This window comes from Diospyros lotus, chromosome 2 (assembly GCF_014633365.1).
Source record: "Diospyros lotus cultivar Yz01 chromosome 2, ASM1463336v1, whole genome shotgun sequence".
NCBI lineage: Eukaryota > Viridiplantae > Streptophyta > Magnoliopsida > Ericales > Ebenaceae > Diospyros > Diospyros lotus.
The window spans coordinates 42089168-42105999 of record NC_068339.1 but is presented as its reverse complement, the minus strand read 5'-3'; the positions used below and the strand labels follow the sequence as shown (position 1 = coordinate 42105999).

The 16832-nt window shown below is 38.7% G+C and overlaps 1 protein-coding gene across 4 annotated transcripts; it reads left to right on the top strand.

The window, feature by feature from the left end:
• Positions 1 to 16078, top strand: LOC127795165 (uncharacterized). Of its 4 annotated transcripts, none has more exons than XM_052326664.1 (16): positions 13 to 256; positions 460 to 686; positions 9472 to 9868; positions 9959 to 10136; positions 10267 to 10406; positions 10488 to 11703; positions 11807 to 11907; positions 12053 to 12197; positions 12950 to 13018; positions 13103 to 13148; positions 13244 to 13596; positions 13806 to 13885; positions 14010 to 14145; positions 14668 to 14875; positions 14997 to 15079; positions 15658 to 16078. In XM_052326664.1, the coding sequence occupies exons 2-16, from the start codon at positions 578 to 580 to the stop codon at positions 15790 to 15792; spliced, it is 3396 nt and encodes a 1131-aa protein (XP_052182624.1). In that variant the 5' UTR covers positions 13 to 256; positions 460 to 577; the 3' UTR covers positions 15793 to 16078. The 4 variants fall into 4 exon arrangements, with proteins under 4 accessions (XP_052182626.1, XP_052182624.1, XP_052182625.1 ...); XM_052326665.1 differs by having other exon boundaries at positions 13 to 315; XM_052326663.1 differs by having other exon boundaries at positions 13 to 686.
• Positions 16079 to 16832: the final 754 nt, after the last annotated feature.

Below are 16832 nucleotides of genomic sequence, written 5' to 3'. Positions count from 1 at the left end.
GGGGAATTCTTTCCGAGTTGCCAAACAGTATTCAGTATTCACACTCGAAATTATCGAAAGTGGGGATTGATTTGATTTATTTCCTCCCGACCCCCAAGATACCACGCCCATTTTCTATCAAAATCTCGCAAAAACAGTTTATTCGAAGCCCAAGGATGACCCCACCCCAGTAGTACCAGTCAAATAGGCAGTTGTTGGAGAGACTCGCAAGAGAGCGAGAGAGAAGAAAGGCGTTGGAGATACAAGCGGCACACGCGTAACACCACACCCACATCTTCGATTGATTTCCAAAACTCTTCAATTTGTTTTTCTTCAGTAATCAACTTATTTTTGTTTGTTATATCGTCGAGTCGATTGTCCTACTGGATTGCGATCGGCTTTGCCCTAGATTTCTGTCTTCTCATTTTAGGGTCGAGTGTTTGCTGCGATTGAATGCACATTCTGGTTGTTTTTATGAAGGCGAATTGTGTTATGGAGGCGAAGTGTGTGGAACGAGACATCGATTCTGATTTTCCGTGTCGTTTAATTACGCGTTTGATGAGTTTTTGAGGCGTGGAGCTTGATCTGGGGATCCGAAATGAGCACCGAAAGGCAGTCGGTAGCGTTTCGGGATCTTGCCGAGGAAGCGAAGAAGCGGATCGTTGTTCTGATAATATGCGTGGTCGGCTTGTCTTATCTCATGTCATGTAAGTCTGTGGATTTCTTTTCACTTAATTTGGGTGAAGAATTATCATTTTAGTTGTTTCTATTGGATTCTTTGTTCTGATTTATGCATCCAATTGCTGAGTCACTACGATTGGTACTAGTTTTCTTCAGTTTAGTTGTTGAAGTTTTATGCTTGTATTGGCTACTCGTTTTGGAGGGTCTGTAGTTGTTTTGCTTGAGGCAATCTTTTATTTCAGTTCGGAATTTCCTTTTCTTTCAGATTTTGCAATTTTTTTATGCATGCTCTAGGGTTTCTGTATGTTCCTTTTGGTGAAGGTAAAGACCAATCTGAAATGCTGTTAAATTCCAAATTCTGAAATTGGTTTTATTGAGTTTTTCCTTCTATTTTTTCCCCCTTTCTCTATGTCTCAATGCACTTGGTAAAAAATTGTTACCCATGTCTGGCTATTTAATAATTAGTACCTGCAACAGCATTTAAGTTTGTAGAGCCTCTTGAGTGTATTGATCCCCCCCCCCCCCCCCCCCCCCCCCCCCCCGGCAAGAGTTTGACCATCTAGCAGACAAACATTCCCTTCCACTTTTGGCAATGAGGTCTATATGTTTTTCATACGAACATCTAGCAGACAAACATTCCCCTCCCCTCTTTTGGCAATGAGGTCTATATGTTTTTCATACGAAAGTCGTTGACTTCCATTCTTTAATGAACTTTCTATATAATAGCTCTGTCCAATGGCAATCTGTAGAGATTAGACTACATACAGTGTGACTATCATCCCTTTGTCATCATTACCATGATGGTGCTCTTTTGTCGTTAGCTTCGTCATATGGAAACCTGATAGAAAGTTAACCAAATGGAAATAAAAAGTCTGTGGTAGAAGTTCACGAACAAGGCTTCTCCTTGTGAGCTTACATGCAAGGATTAACATTTTAAGTATGTGCACAAGATTTTCATGAAACAAGGTTCACACAGTTATGTAAAATGCTAATAGTCTTTAATTGATAATGTCATGGCCTAGATGAATTAGGAAGTTATTTTTATTCAATTGATATTTACTGTTATGAATTTGGAGTAGTTGAATATTATTTACAGTTAATTGGCAGTTATGGAGTAGTGGTAACCGTTGTAAAATAATTGCCGGATAGCTTTATATATAGGCTATGCTATAGTTCTGGGAATCACATTAGAATTATAAGAATATCATAACTCAGTTTCTCTCTTACTCCCAATTCCCTCCCTATGTTCTATCTGTTTCTCCTTACATTTCTGTCCATTTCTCCCTCATTTTTGTCAGTTTCTACCTATTATTCTGTCAGTTTCTTCCTCAATTCATTATATTTCTCCCTCACTCTTGATTATATCTTCATGGAAAGCCTTAGGTAGAACTAGGGTCTTGACATTTGGTATCAGAGCTAGGTTGGTTCTTGGCTGTGATCTAGGCAATTCTAGTAGTGATTCTGATCAAACTTGAAGGCGCGCAGAACAAGGCGGTTTCTAGAAGCAGTTTGAGAGGCAATTATCGTTTATTGGAAGCAGTTACAGTTGTTGTTCAAAGTGAAGTTAGAAGGATTCGACTGAGGAAATGGCCGAAGGAACTCTTGAGAGAATGTTGTCACTGGAGAAAGTATTCAGGGAAGAATTCAATAAAAAGATGGATGACTTAATGATTATGATTTTAAAGAGGTTTTAGGTTAGTCTTCCCATTGGAATTACTTTCTAGGGAATATTTTAATCTAATTATTCAACAAAAGAAATTAGTCCCTGTGACAGTTGGAAATCCACTACTGCTAGGTAATGATGTGATTCATAGAACTCCACAAGTCAACTTGTAGGAGGATTTTTTGTTAGAGGAGAAGGATGAAAAAAATTTGGAAGATAATGAGTTTCCCTTGAAAGAAGAAGAATAATCTGAATTGGCATTTGATGAGACGTATGTTCTTGGCATCTACTATAGACTGGAAGGTGGTTAGGTTTCAGCCATTGTGGAACATTCCCACCTCTCTCTATGCAAGCCGGGTGCCAAGAAAGGAATGGTAGTTGTAGGAAAAATCACTGCAACACCATTGGAGGAGATATCTATTGAAGATGAACCCTTGGTGTACGCCAACAAGCAGAAAGCAAAAGATGCTGTGAAGTTTGGGAAGGTTATGTCATGACCCTAGGATATTGGCTGGGTAATATTGTAATTGGGCTGCATATTGTTGTAATTCAGTTAGATGGCCCTGGCTGTTGCTTTGTTGTTGAGCTTTAGTTACAATAACTAAAGAACAACCAGGTATACCTATAAAAGGCTAGTTGTAAGGAGATGGGGATCCATTCATGCAATAAAAGATTGAATCTTTTCCTTCCACTCTCTGTTCTTTTTCTTTCGGACCCTCTAACCTTCCCCAAGTCTTGTTGTTCTCCCTGCTCAATCTATCTCTATCCCTAATTCTCTCTCATTCTTTTTCTTTCGGACGCCATTTCATCCTCGGTTGTGATTTTTGCAATTTGTGGCAAAAATTTTAGCAGTTGAATTTAGGGTTAGATGCGACACAAAGCAAGCAATTTTCAAAATTGATTGAGCTGCAACAAGAGCAGGTTGATTTCCAGCGTGTCTTGGGTGTTAATTTCCGCTTAACATTCGAGTGAATTCTGACGATCTCGACTTGGAATTGAAGGCGAAGTAGGTCTGAAGACATGCGACTCCGGGCAACAAAACAGATCTGGGCGAGTTTGGATCCACAATGATTGCAACTGAGATTCCGACAAGAGGGAAGGAGCGAAGTGGACGCAAGTTCGAGGCGACGTGGGCAAGCCCAGGTTGGTCACAACTAGTGTGGATTTCTGACGTTGAATTGGGGTTCGAAGGTGGCAGCTAGTGTCACGACCCTAGGGGAGTAGTGTGTAATAATGTAAAATGTAGGGTCTAAATGAGGAAATAAAGGAGTAACAGAAATGCTGTAAACGGTTGAATTAAGCCGTTGAGTCGTTAGAAGTTGTTGAGGTAGCTAGAGGTCCTATAAAATAGGGGCCTACAACACTTTGAGGGTTATCTTGGAAGTAAATAATCAATTACCCTCTCTTGATTCTCTTTTTCTCTCTTCTATCTTTCTGTTTTCTCTCTCTTTCTATCAGTTCTTACGTTCATAATTTACCAATTTGCAAGCCCTAATTCAAGGGCTTGACAAAGTGGTATCAAAGTCGGTCGGCCAGTGGTGGGTAGTAGCAACGGAAGTGGAAGAACAAACGAGGCCCAGTACAATAGAGGATCATGAAGCAATGGCCGAAGGAATGCACCTGAGGCAACTGGAGGTAAGATTGGAAACCATGGAATTCGGTGTGAATGACACCTAGGAGGTGCTGCGCCAGACGAGGGAAGAATTGACCGAGTGGAAGGAGCTCATGCAAGCGGCCACAAAAAAGCAACAAGAAACTGTCAAAAGATGCCAAGAATCAGTTCAAAAATGTCAAGAAATCGTGGAACAACAAGGGCAGAGGATCAACAATATGTTAAACATGTTGGCCTCCCTGCCCCAGTTCCGGTTATCACCGGAATTCCCACCAAGACAGACATCGGCACCAATCTTGCCATATCGCGGAGATCAATCGGGCACAAAAGGAGCTTCGGAGGAGGCGGAGCAGCAGTTACTTCGAGAAAACGTGGGAAGAACGGGGCAACTGATGGTGCATGACCATACACCCATGTTGAAGTTGGAAATACCAATGTTCGAAGGGAAGAGTCCAAGGTGGTGGCTAAGACGGTGCGAACGATTCTTTTAGCTCTATCAAACGATGGAGGATAAAAAAGTAACTCTAGTGGCAACCTACTTGAACGAAGTAGTAGATTCTTGGTACTAGGGGTGGGTCCAAGATGGAGGGCTGCAAGGGGGATGGAGAGCTTTCGCGGATGGCCTCTACAAATGCTTTGGAGAGAAGAAGATGATAGACATGATTGAAGAATTTAGTAAGTTGAAACAAGAAGGTACTGTAATGGAGTATGTCATGATCCTAGGGCTTAACCTAGGATCAGTTTGGGAATCGGAAGAATCCGATTCAGCTAAGCCAAGAACAGAAGGGAATTAAGAAGGAAATGGGAAGAATGAGGGAGAGATTAGCAGAAGTGTTAGGGAGATTAGAGAACAGAAAAAGAGGGAGATGAAGATCAAGAAAGGGGAGAGAATTTGGAAGAGGAGAAAATCAGATTTCAATTCATTAATTTCTTGGATAACAAAACAAACCATTACAACAATCTTTTATAGGCATATTTGCCTTCTAACAACCTAGCACATGGTCCCATGTGCTTCTAACCACTCGCTAAAATATCCCTAACAAACTATTTTATCCTATTACAATAATACCCTTTTATTGTTCATAGGATCATGACAGAGTACCTTGCCCGTTTCGAAGAATTGATATCCTTGATATGTATGATTCAACCCGAACTTGCTGAGCAGTATGTGGTATCAATTTTCGTGAGTGGGTTGAAGGAGGAGCTACGACCCATAGTAAAGATGATGACTCCAACTACAGTGGGTCAGGCGGTAGTGTTATGGTTAAAGGATCTTATCAGCTAGAAGATAAGGAGCGCCAGTTAATGATAAGAAGATAAGGAAGCATGAAGCCTAAGAGGATAAATCAAGTTTAAGTTTTAATATTTTGTATAAATCTATAAATTATAGAAGATTCTTGTAATCTAGTTCCTACTTATTACGCTGTTATCCATTCTTAGTTTTTAGGAGATTTATTAGCATACTCTTTGTATATATAGGGTTTCACATGCATGGAGTAAACAAGAGAGGATTTCTATTCTTCCTAAACTCTCTCTCAATATGGTATCAGAGCCTGCTTTCTAGGGAATTATGTTCAGGCCTTCATTGCCGGTTTTTTCCCTGCTTCGACTGTTAGTGCCATTCCAGCCTGTTTTCTTGTTCCGTTTCTTGAAGTGATCTAAGTCAGTTGTGGTTTTTTTCTTCACCCGATAAAGTTGTTTCTTTCACCTATTTTTCCCTTCATCCGTTTGGTCCATCACTCGATAAGTAAGTCCAAGATCTCCTTAAGATGTCTACCATCTCCAACACCAATCCTACATCAGAGGCGATTGAAACAAGCAGCCCTTCAGAAGCCCCATTCACTGGATCTAGCAGCCCAAGTAATGGGGGAGAACTACAGAACCTCCAGGCGACTTACTGGTTGAATGGGAGAAACTACCTAAAGTGGTCCCAACTTATCCGGACTTTTCTCAAAGGTAAAGGTAAGATAAGTCATCTCTTAGGGACCGACCCTAAAGGAGGAGATCCCATGTTTGCTGCATGGGATGAGGAGGATTCTCTAGTTATGTCTTGGCTTTGGAATTCGATGGTGCCCGAGATAAGTGATATGGTGATATTTTTAACAACCACTAAAGATATTTGGGATGCTGTCAACCTCACCTATTCTAAAGTGAAGGATGCAGCACAGATATATGAGGTCCGGACTAAGATTGCAGCAACCAAACAAGGGGTAAGATCTATTATTGAGTACTCTAATGTGCTGCAAACTCTATGGCAAGAATTAGATCATTATCAAGCCTAAAGATGAAATGCAATGAAGATGCAGCCTCACATAAAAGATTTGTGGAAAAGGAGAGAACCTATGACTTCTTGGCATGCATTAATATGGAGTTTGATGCAGTCAGGGTTCAAATACTTGGCAAAGAGGATATACCTTCCCTAAATGAGGTAATCTCTCTAATCCGGGTTGAAGAAGGGAGAAGTGGAGTAATGCTAGACATTGCTCCTATAGAAAAGTCAGCATTAATAGCATTGAGAGGTCCTAACTGGGGTCCTAAGGAGGAAAGGAAGGCTGCTGGAGATAAGACTTCCAGTGGTAGAGATTTTCGAGACTCTTTATGGTGTACCTTTTGCAAGAAACCAAGACATACCATAGAGAGATGCTAGAAGTTACATGGAAAACCATCTAAAGGAGGACAGCTTGGGGGCCAAAATCAAGCCTATATGGCCAGCAGTCACCAGCAGGTAGAGCACAAGCAAGGGGAACATAAGGAGCGTCAAACTCTATGTTGAGGTCAGCTAAGAAGTCGTATGTCCTCTCATTTTCTACAAACTTTCTATGCAATGCAGCATCTTCATTGCACTTCATCTTTAAGCACTGGTAGTGATTCAACTCTTGCCATAGAGTATGCAAGAATCTGCAATAGGTTTGCATACTCTGTGATAGACTTTGTACCTTGTTTGGTTACTGCCACTTTAGTCCTTATCTCATAGATCTGGGCTGCATCACAAACCTTGGAATAAGTAAGGTTTATTGCATCCCAAATGTCCTTGGTTGTTGTCAAGAACATAACTGTATCACTGATCTCTGGAACCACGGAGTTTCAGAGCTAGGACATCACCAAGAAGTCTTGTACATCCCACGCTGCAAATGCTGGATCCCCTTCCTTAGGATTGGTTCCTAATAAATGGCTGAGCTTTCCCTTTAGAAATGTGTGGATCAGTTGAGACCACTTCAAGTAGTTCTTCCCATTCAATCGGTAAGCTGCTTGAAGGTTATGCAATTATCTTCCTGAGCTTCCATTGTTGGTCCCAACAAACGGAGTTTCTACCGTGTTGCTGGAATCAGCTGAGTCTAGTATGGGGTTTGGGGTGGTAGACATGACGACTTGTTAAAGAAGATTGAGGAAAGGAAAAGAAGGCCACGGTAGTCACACGAATAACGGAAAAACGGTGACTAAGATCCTATGGCTCTAATACCATGTCAAGAAAGATGTGGGAAATAAAGTTTTCTCTCAATTTTATTCCCCTTTGATGGATAGAACCAAATATATATACAAACTTCCTTCATAAATTAGGAAGTTCCTAATAAGAAAGCTTCCAAATATGCTTTTGGAAACTTATACAAATTTAGAATACAACAACTAATGGAAAGATACAGCTAATAACAGAAAGATACGGTAGCAATCTAATCTAGAAGATACATTATGTTTAGAAACATATAAAACTAATATCAATCAATCACTGATTTGATCTTGTTCAAGAATAAGGACAAGATACTAATCTTTTATTGTTGACAATAACGTTCAACTAAGATCAGTAAAATTAGAAATATTAAAAACTGGTTCGAGTGTATGGATTTTGAGATGGGTTTTTCCTTTTTTTGGGGGGGGGGGGGGGGGGGGGGGGGGGAGGAGAGAGAGAGAGAGAAGGGGGGTGAGGGGAGTCATTAGTAACAGGGAACATATTATCTCACATCCTCAATAATTTAAAGTTCTTTGTTTTGAAAAAACTGAAATTTATTTTCAGCAAACTGATGTTTGTCAAAATACTTGAAACAAATTCCAGTGTCTTCCACTGTTTTTATAGAAACAATTGACTCGTGGTTTTTCATTGACATTTCTGTTATTTCCCTTAGATATGGAAAGATTTCACTCTTGGTGGAAAGAAACTAAATATTGTTCCTTCCTTGCTAAAAGACTAGGTACTTAAGAATGTTTAGGAAACTTGTTACTTAAAGGTTGACTTTTGTTGTATAGAAGACATGATTGCATAAATCTTGGGATCAAATATCATGATCTTCTCTAACAAGTGTTAAAAAAAAAACAAGAACTAGAAAGAAAAAAAGTATTGTTAGGAAAAGGAGGAGAATATATGGTCTTAAACCTAGGAATGACAATAGACCGGGCACCTCTTCTCCGTCCCTTGTCCCTACATCCTATTCTCCACCACCCCCCACCCCATGCAGGCCTCCCAATCCTCGTTCCTATTTTTGTTAATGATCTACTTAATTCTCCATTTGTATCACCATCATATAATGGATATCCGTTGATTACCTGTTACTCAATCAATTTGCACAAAAATTTTAAAGTAATTTTAAAGAATAATTTATCATCAACAATTATTTTGTATTATCAACTATGTTTATTTCTACCATATCGATTCTCAACATTTCAAATAACTGCTAAAATTTCAAAAAATGAAATAATGCAAAAAACAGATTGACAAATAAAATAATTTTTAAGATTCAAAAATAAACATTTACAAAATAAAACATAATAGATAAACATTATATGGTCAAATTTCACAATGAGAAGTAACAGATCTAAGCATTAAAACTATTTATTTTTTAGACAAGAAAACTATATTTAGATTGAAAAAACAAAATTATATGTATATAAAGTAAAGTAATTTAAAATATGTGTGGGTTAGACAACCCTGTACCCATCCCCAGGCAAGGAATTTTTTCTTTCATCGTTACTTGCCTTGTTGGGAAAATTGTTCATACAAACACGCCATAGATACCTGCGAGTGTGGGTACCAATTGCCATTCCTACTTACAATCACGTTGATTGATGGCAAGAGAAGAAACTAAAAGATGATAAGCCAAGGGATGGGGTAATTAACTAAGAAGGCTCTTTGATATAGCTGTAGATAATAGATAGATAATGGCAGTAGAGGGAGGGAGGCTCTTGGTTTTGAAACATTTGACATTGAGACATTTTGTTGTCAGACTGGGCGAAATCTCTTTCTTTTAGTTGATTGATTTGCCAGAAGAAATTTGCTCATGGACTGGGTCAGTGTTACAATTTTGCTTCTTTTATATTTGCTTCCTGCTGCCCATTGTGCACTATTATAGCTCTTTTGGACTTTCCAGGTTCCCCTTTCGTATGATCCAATAAGATACATTGTTCTCATATCTGGTTGCTTCTGTATCTGTTGACTATTCTAGTTTTTTTTTTTACTTTAAATTTGTTTAATTAAAAATTTATTTTGGTCATGTATCTTGTGTCATTTTGTCATGATTTGCAAGTTGCTACCCTATTCTTGTTTCAGTGACTAGTTCCTCAGTCTGGGTCAATCTGCCTGCTGCTGCCTTCTTAATAATCTCCCTTCGTTATTTCGCTCTGGATTTTGAGATGCGAAGGAAAGCTGCAGTGTACAACAGCAAAGCAAAACCGGAAAATATTCATCTTCGAAAGAAACCTGCTGAAGGTTCAAAAGCTGTTTTTGAGAAGTCTGACTGGAGAAGGAAGGTTAACTCCCCTGTTGTTGAGGATGCAATAGAGCATTTCACCAGACATCTAGTATCTGAGTGGGTGACAGACCTGTGGTATTCTCGTATGACCTCTGATAGACAAGGTCCAGAGGAGTTGGTGCAGATCATTAATCGTGTTATTGGAGAAATTTCATCTCGTATGAGGAATGTAAATCTCATAGATCTACTAACAAGGTTGTTTTCCTTGCATATTCATAGCTCATCTTCCAACTTTGTATTCTGTAAGTGCATTTACCAGAAAATGTTTCACCTGGGTTGATGCAGGGACATGATTAATCTTTTCTGTATGCACTTGGAGCTCTTCCGTGCAACTCAGGCAAAGATTGAGAAGCAACAGCCTGGGTCTCCGACACTTGAACGCCAAGATATGCAACTGAAATTTGTGCTGGCTAAAGAGAAAAAATTGCACCCTGCTCTGTTTTCTGCTGATGCCGAGCACAAGGTTGTTTAAATAATTTTTTGGTTTCCATATGATTTTAGGTCTGCTGTTTTACAGATCTTTCTTTAAGACTTGAAACATATCTATCTAGTGCCTTCATCATGACATTATGCCTTATTTCTTCTACTTACAGGTACTTCAGCATTTGATGGAGGGTCTTATATCTTTCACATTCAAGCCTGAGGATTTGCAATGCTCTTTATTTCGGTTTATTGTTAGAGAACTCCTATCTTGTGCAGTGATGAGGCCAGTATTGAACTTAGCTAGTCCAAGGTAATTACTAAATTTTTTCTTCTTTTGTGGTTTAATTTTGTCTCCTTTTCTGTTCATTATTTTCTTCAATTGTTGTGTCAGGTTTATTAATGAAAGGATTGAATCTCTAGTTTCTTTAAGCAAGGCCAATAAAAAGGCTACCAATGTAAAAGTGCCAGCAACAGCATCCAAATCAAACGTGTCTCCAAGGATTTCGTCTGATCATTTTTCTCCATATTTAGATCCTTCTGTTAAAGGTGTTGAGCTTGTGCAATTCAAAAAGGATCAATCTAAACCTGCTGATCAGAAATCTACAATAGACAATGTGAATGGAACACTTCTTTCAAGGGATCCATTGCTTTCCATGGATACCAAATCCACCCATTCTTGGAGTTCTTTGCCATCAAACAACCAAAATGGTGATGGAGCTGATATTCAACGACCCCACTCTGGAAGGGAATGGGGCGATCTGTTGGATAGGGTTTCTCGCAGGAAGACCCAAGCCCTTGCTCCAGAACATTTTGAAAACATGTGGACTAAGGGAAGAAACTACAGAAGCAAGCAAGGATCTGATAAAGCTACTGAGCCAGTCACAAAATGTTCTTCATTGATTAAGACAGAAGATCATTTGAAAGCATTACCCAGGCAGAAAGAAAAGGCTGGCATGACCAAGATTGGTTGTGCTGAGAGCAGGTCTGTTCTTTCTAGGTATCATGATCCACCCATGGCAGACAAGTTGGTCCATCATGAGAATCAGAACATGTCAAGTCAAGCACTGGTTAGTTCTTATGCAGAGGATGATGTAGATAATCTCATGCATTCGGAAGAGTATTCAGAGAGCAGTTGTTCTTATACTAGTGAAGATGAAGAAACGAGCAATGTGACTGGCCTTGATTCTCCTGGTACTAAAGTTTGGGATGGTAAAAGTAACAGGAATTTAACTCTCTCTCGCATTCACCATCCACTTGAAAATTCGGATGGCCGTAAGACAAGGAAGATGGGCAAAGGACATGTTCACCATGTATTACATAGGACACAAACTAGGAGAAAAAGGTCTAGATCAAGCAGTCAGAAGGTGCCTGTTTGGCAAGAAATTGAGAGAACAAGCTTTTTATCTGGAGATGGCCAGGATATACTGAATTCTTCTAAGGGACATGTGAAATCAGAGGAATCTAATGATGATTCTGATGCAGAAACATTGGGTAGAATTCACAGTGGAGAAACAGCTTCTTCCTCTGCACCCTTGACTTCCTTACCTCCAATGAATGCTCAGAAAAACCTCTTGTTAGCAGATTCTTTTTTGAAGTTAAGATGTGAGGTATTCAGCAAAAATGCTCAATGCTTTCTATTTGTTTCACCATGTTATGACTTTCCTGATCTGCTGAAACATGCAATGGAAGTGATCTCATCTCTTATTTCAGGTATTGGGTGCCAATATCGTGAAGAGTGGCTCTAAAACTTTTGCAGTTTATTCCATATCTGTTGCAGACATAAATAACAACAGTTGGTCCATCAAAAGAAGGTTCTACAGATAGAAACATCAATATTCTGGTTTTTGTGTTCATTCATCTGTTCTCTTATGCACCTTATGTGTGCCTTATTTCTATAGTGCTGGAATATGGTACTGGTTAATACCATTTTAACTTAATTCCATGAATGATTCTTAGGTTTCGGCATTTTGAGGAGCTCCATCGACGCCTTAAAGAATTTCCAGAGTATAATCTTCATTTGCCACCCAAGCATTTTCTCTCAACAGGTCTAGACGTACCTGTCATTCAAGAACGATGTAAATTGCTTGACCAGTATTTGAAGGTCATACAATTACTTGGAACTCCTTTTCTTTTCTTCTTGTCTACCTTCCAGAGAGTTGATTTGCATATAGAACCTTAGTTCATTTATATAATCCTAAGAGGCAGTTTGGCTGGCCTCAAGCCACCCCTTATTATGTGGAAAGGTAAAATTGGTATACCACTGGCTACAAGGCCACGATTGTTTTCCTTTTTTGAATGTCTTCTGATGTTACTACTGATGGATCAGATCGATCAAATATTAAATAGCCTAAGCAACATGAGAACTTAAGAAGAATAAACTTACTGGTTGACTGAGCGTTGATATATTTCATCCCTCAACAGAACAAGCTGTTTCAGATAGAACTATCATTTTAAAAGGATAGAGCATTATATAAGCTTGCAACCAATGATCCTAATATAGAACTTGCAACGTGTAGCTTAGTTGGAATTTTCATATTTTGATTTTCTCTCATAATGTCATTACTGCTTGTTCTCCCTCTTGTTATGTTGTGCTTTCTTTTTACCGAAATTATTCTTCTCTCAATCTAATTTGGTTCAAGATAGCTCAAGTTTTTAGTATAAAACCTAACACAGCAGCTTTAAAAAAAATCGTTCATTGCATATTATATTTTTTTAGTGGGTTTTGCCTGTGAGAAGTGCGTCCATGTTAGTAATCAATGTCGTTTATTATTTTTCATTTCCCCAGTATTTGTTCTTCTTTACCTCTTCCTCTTATTACTCTTTTAATGACGTACATATTGTTATATTCCTCAGAAGCTTCTTCATCTTCCAACTATATCAGGATCAATTGAAGTTTGGGACTTCCTTAGTGTTGATTCCCAGGTTTGGTATCTCCTTTTTGTTCCTTGTTGGGAAAGCACTGACATGTTTCATGGTTAATCTTTTTTTTTTTTCCACATGATGCAGACCTATATGTTCTCGAATTCTATATCTATCATTGAGACATTGTCAGGTGAATCATGTTTCTTGGCAACATTCTGAATACATGAAATAGTACCTTGCTTGAATTATTTTCACATTTTCATCATATGCCATGTGGTTATCCAGTTGACCTTGATTACACACTGCATGAAAGAAGAAAAAAGATACAGACTGCTCCTAGCGCTGCTGTAGATCCCTTGCCCTCCTGGAGAGAGCAAAATAATGCTGAAAGCAAGATAGCTGCACTACCAATTAAACATAGTCTTGTTGCAAATGAGTCAAAATTGAATAAAGGTGCAGTTCATTATTCACAAGAAAAGCCAAAGCCATTTGAGGATTCTGGTAGTGACTCTGATAACGTGGAGAATAGAAATATGTCTCCGGCCGAAAAGTCCATAAAGGGAAATGAACATAATGATCTACAAGCCTCAGCTCGTACACTTACTGATGCTACTACTGACCCAGCCCTTCCTACTGAGGTAATCACTATCTATCTGTTATCTAACCTGCTCAAGTTTTTCTTTTTGGAATTGGCTTTCATTTTGTTGGTTACTTGATGGATAGAGCTTCAGTGACATGGCCAACTTTTTGCCTATTGTACTTCATTCATTTTTTTTTTTTTTTGTGTGTGGCATATTTCCAGTTTAACCTCTATGTGGATTTTGTAATATTTCTATATTTAATGCAGTGGGTGCCACCGAGTCTAAGTGTCCCAATACTAGATTTGGTAGATGTTGTTTTCCAGCTGCAAGATGGGGGTTGGATCAGGTATATGATATGTATAATTGTTTAGATTATGTTAACAATCGTCCCTTATTTTTATATTTGACAGAATGTCCAAAAGTTTCATTTTGCTAGATTTCCTTCTGGCTAACTTACCAGTGCATTACAGGCGGAAGGCTTTCTGGGTGGCCAAACAGGTATTACAGTTGGGAATGGGTGATGCCTTTGATGATTGGTTGATTGAGAAAATCCAACTTTTACGTAGGGGAACAGTGGTTGCTTCAGGAATCAGGCGGATTGAGCAGGTTATCCTTCACAACCTTCTTGAATTAAGATGCCTGTTTATATTTTTCTCAATGTTTTTGATGAACTCTCCCATGCTTGGAGTTCTCAATACTTGGTAGCATAAAAGAGGATTGAGATTTTAACTGATCTTGACTCTAATTTCATAATTCACAATTTTATTTTAATTTTGGTTTTACTTGCTTCATTTTAAACAAAATTCACAAAATCTTATAGAACCCATTTCAATTTTGGATTCATTAAGATAAGGCTCACAAGGGAGCAACATCAACCGGCTTCTTGTTGGATATCATTGCCTCACAGATAAGCAACTGTGAGGTCCATGAGTAGTTGATATTTTTGCTACATATGGGCATGCGAGTAAAACAACCTGAAACTTGAGTCAGTAGTTTACTATTCACTAGAAAGCCTTTTATAACCAGAGGGGTTGTTTGGCGTGTCTTTTGTTCAGGGAAACTTGTACTTGCGGAAATCTTAATAATGAAGTGTGGGATGCTTATTATTTTCTCTCTGATTCACATTAGATACTTTGGCCTGATGGAATATTCATAACAAAACATCCAAGGCGACAAAGACCAACTGCCTCTGGAAACACACCCGTACGTTCAACTGATGGCCAACCCCCCATATCTGTATCTTCACCTAAGAAAATTGAGGATGTCCACCAATGGGAAGAGCAACAACAAAAGGAAGCTGAGCGTCGTGCAAAATTTGTATATGAACTAATGATTGGTAATTTTACTTGTTTAGCAACTTTCCTCTTCATTAAAAGCATTATGCCAACATTATCTTGTACTCAAATTCCAAATGCTGGTTATGCTTGTAAATCAACTCCATTTTTTATTGAATGCAGATAATGCACCAGCTGCTATTGTGAGTCTTTTCGGTCGAAAAGAGTATGAACAATGTGCTAAGGATCTCTACTACTTTATTCAGGTGATGTCATTGTGAAATGATCTACCTAGAATCGTGTCATCACACTGGTTATTGATTGCCTGACCTATGAACATGTTATCTTGAAAGATGTCCCACCAATTTAACAGAACAAATTATCTCTTTGCCTTTTCTTTGTTTATTTCTATGTCCCAAGTGGCTTATTCTTGTGGCTTGAACTCATTAGAAGTTTGACCACAAGCAAATTTATGCTATGGTGGAAGATAATTGCAGGCAGACCAGAAAATCCAACATGCAGTCATTAACCCTCCTACTTTTTGCCTTTCATCTAAATGAAAAATAACTTGCTCCTCTGTTCACTTTCATCTTCCTATTGTTGCCGGGCCGCTGTTTGATTTCTTACCACAAATGTTGTCCCCCTAATAAAATTTTCTTCAAGTAGAAGAAATGCATGTCAATTTTGCACCACTTCTGGTTCCCATCAGTTTTGTAATCAGATGGTTACAAATAGAAGGAAAAAGAATGGGATAACACCATTGTTCTCTGTCGGCTGTGCTTCTCATGTCATTTCTGGTTGGAAGATTGACTAATGAATAGTTGTGGCTCGGTTGCTTGTGCAGTCTGCTGTGTGCATGAAGCAGTTGGCTTTTGACCTCCTTGAGCTCCTCCTCCTGTCGGCCTTCCCGGAAATGGATTATGTCTTCATGCAGTTGCACGAGGAGAGGGAAAAGTTCGGGGAAGTCGGAAGTAATTGACAAAGAGAAGACACAGCTTCAAAACCAAATCGTTGTCTTTGTTTTTCCCATTGGAGGTACATCGTTTGTTTTTGTTAAAAGGTTACATGTTTTGCTTGTTGGTACAGCAACTTGCAAGATGAATTTGAGTTTTGGAATTTAATTGGAAGCCAAAGGTGTCAATTAGATAAAAAAAAACATGGGTTCCAGATTGTAACTAGCTATAGCTTTTGCTGTTGTGAGCAAATTACATGTAAATCTCCGGACTAGAGAAGTAATTATGCCAAAGTCTCATTTCCCCCCATCATTCCTACTACCACCACCACCACCACTACTACTACTACTACTTTGTCATTGATTGATTGTACATTTTAAGAGTCATTTGAGAGAGATCTTGCTCCAAGATGAGAATGCATTGCAATGCCTTTTAACTCTCAATTCACTCGAGACAATGTTTAATGCAACTGTGTTTATATGATAAATAATAATTAACGGTGTTATATAAGTTTAAAAAATAATGTTACATTTTATTTTTATTAACTATTATGTATTTACGATTTAAATATAAAATAATATCGTATATGATTGAAATGTAATCTTGCATTTTCAGCTGAAGCGACATGCACGTCCGTGTAGTATTATAAGTAAAATATTTCATCTTCCAAATAGGAAGGGGCCCCGCCGGAGGGCCGGGTTGCTGAACCAACCCCCTGCCCTATACTACTAAGACAAGAAACAAACAATGAAATGGAGAAACAATGCCATGAGATGGATACCAAAAACCCTAGCAGCTAACCTGCATTTATCATATCATGATCATCATCATCAACCCCCCCCCCCCGGGCCCACAAACAAAAACAATAATCACAAAGCCTTAATCCCACTAAAGGCTGCATAAATTATTGACTTCCAAACCATCTCTTATATCATGCCTAAAAATTTTCCAACAAGTTTTCTTTGGCCTTCCGTAACCTTTTCTGCTAAAAATTTTCTCCACTTTATCCACTCACCTCAGAGGTACTTCCATGATCTTTCTCTTGCATATTTAAACCATCTAAATC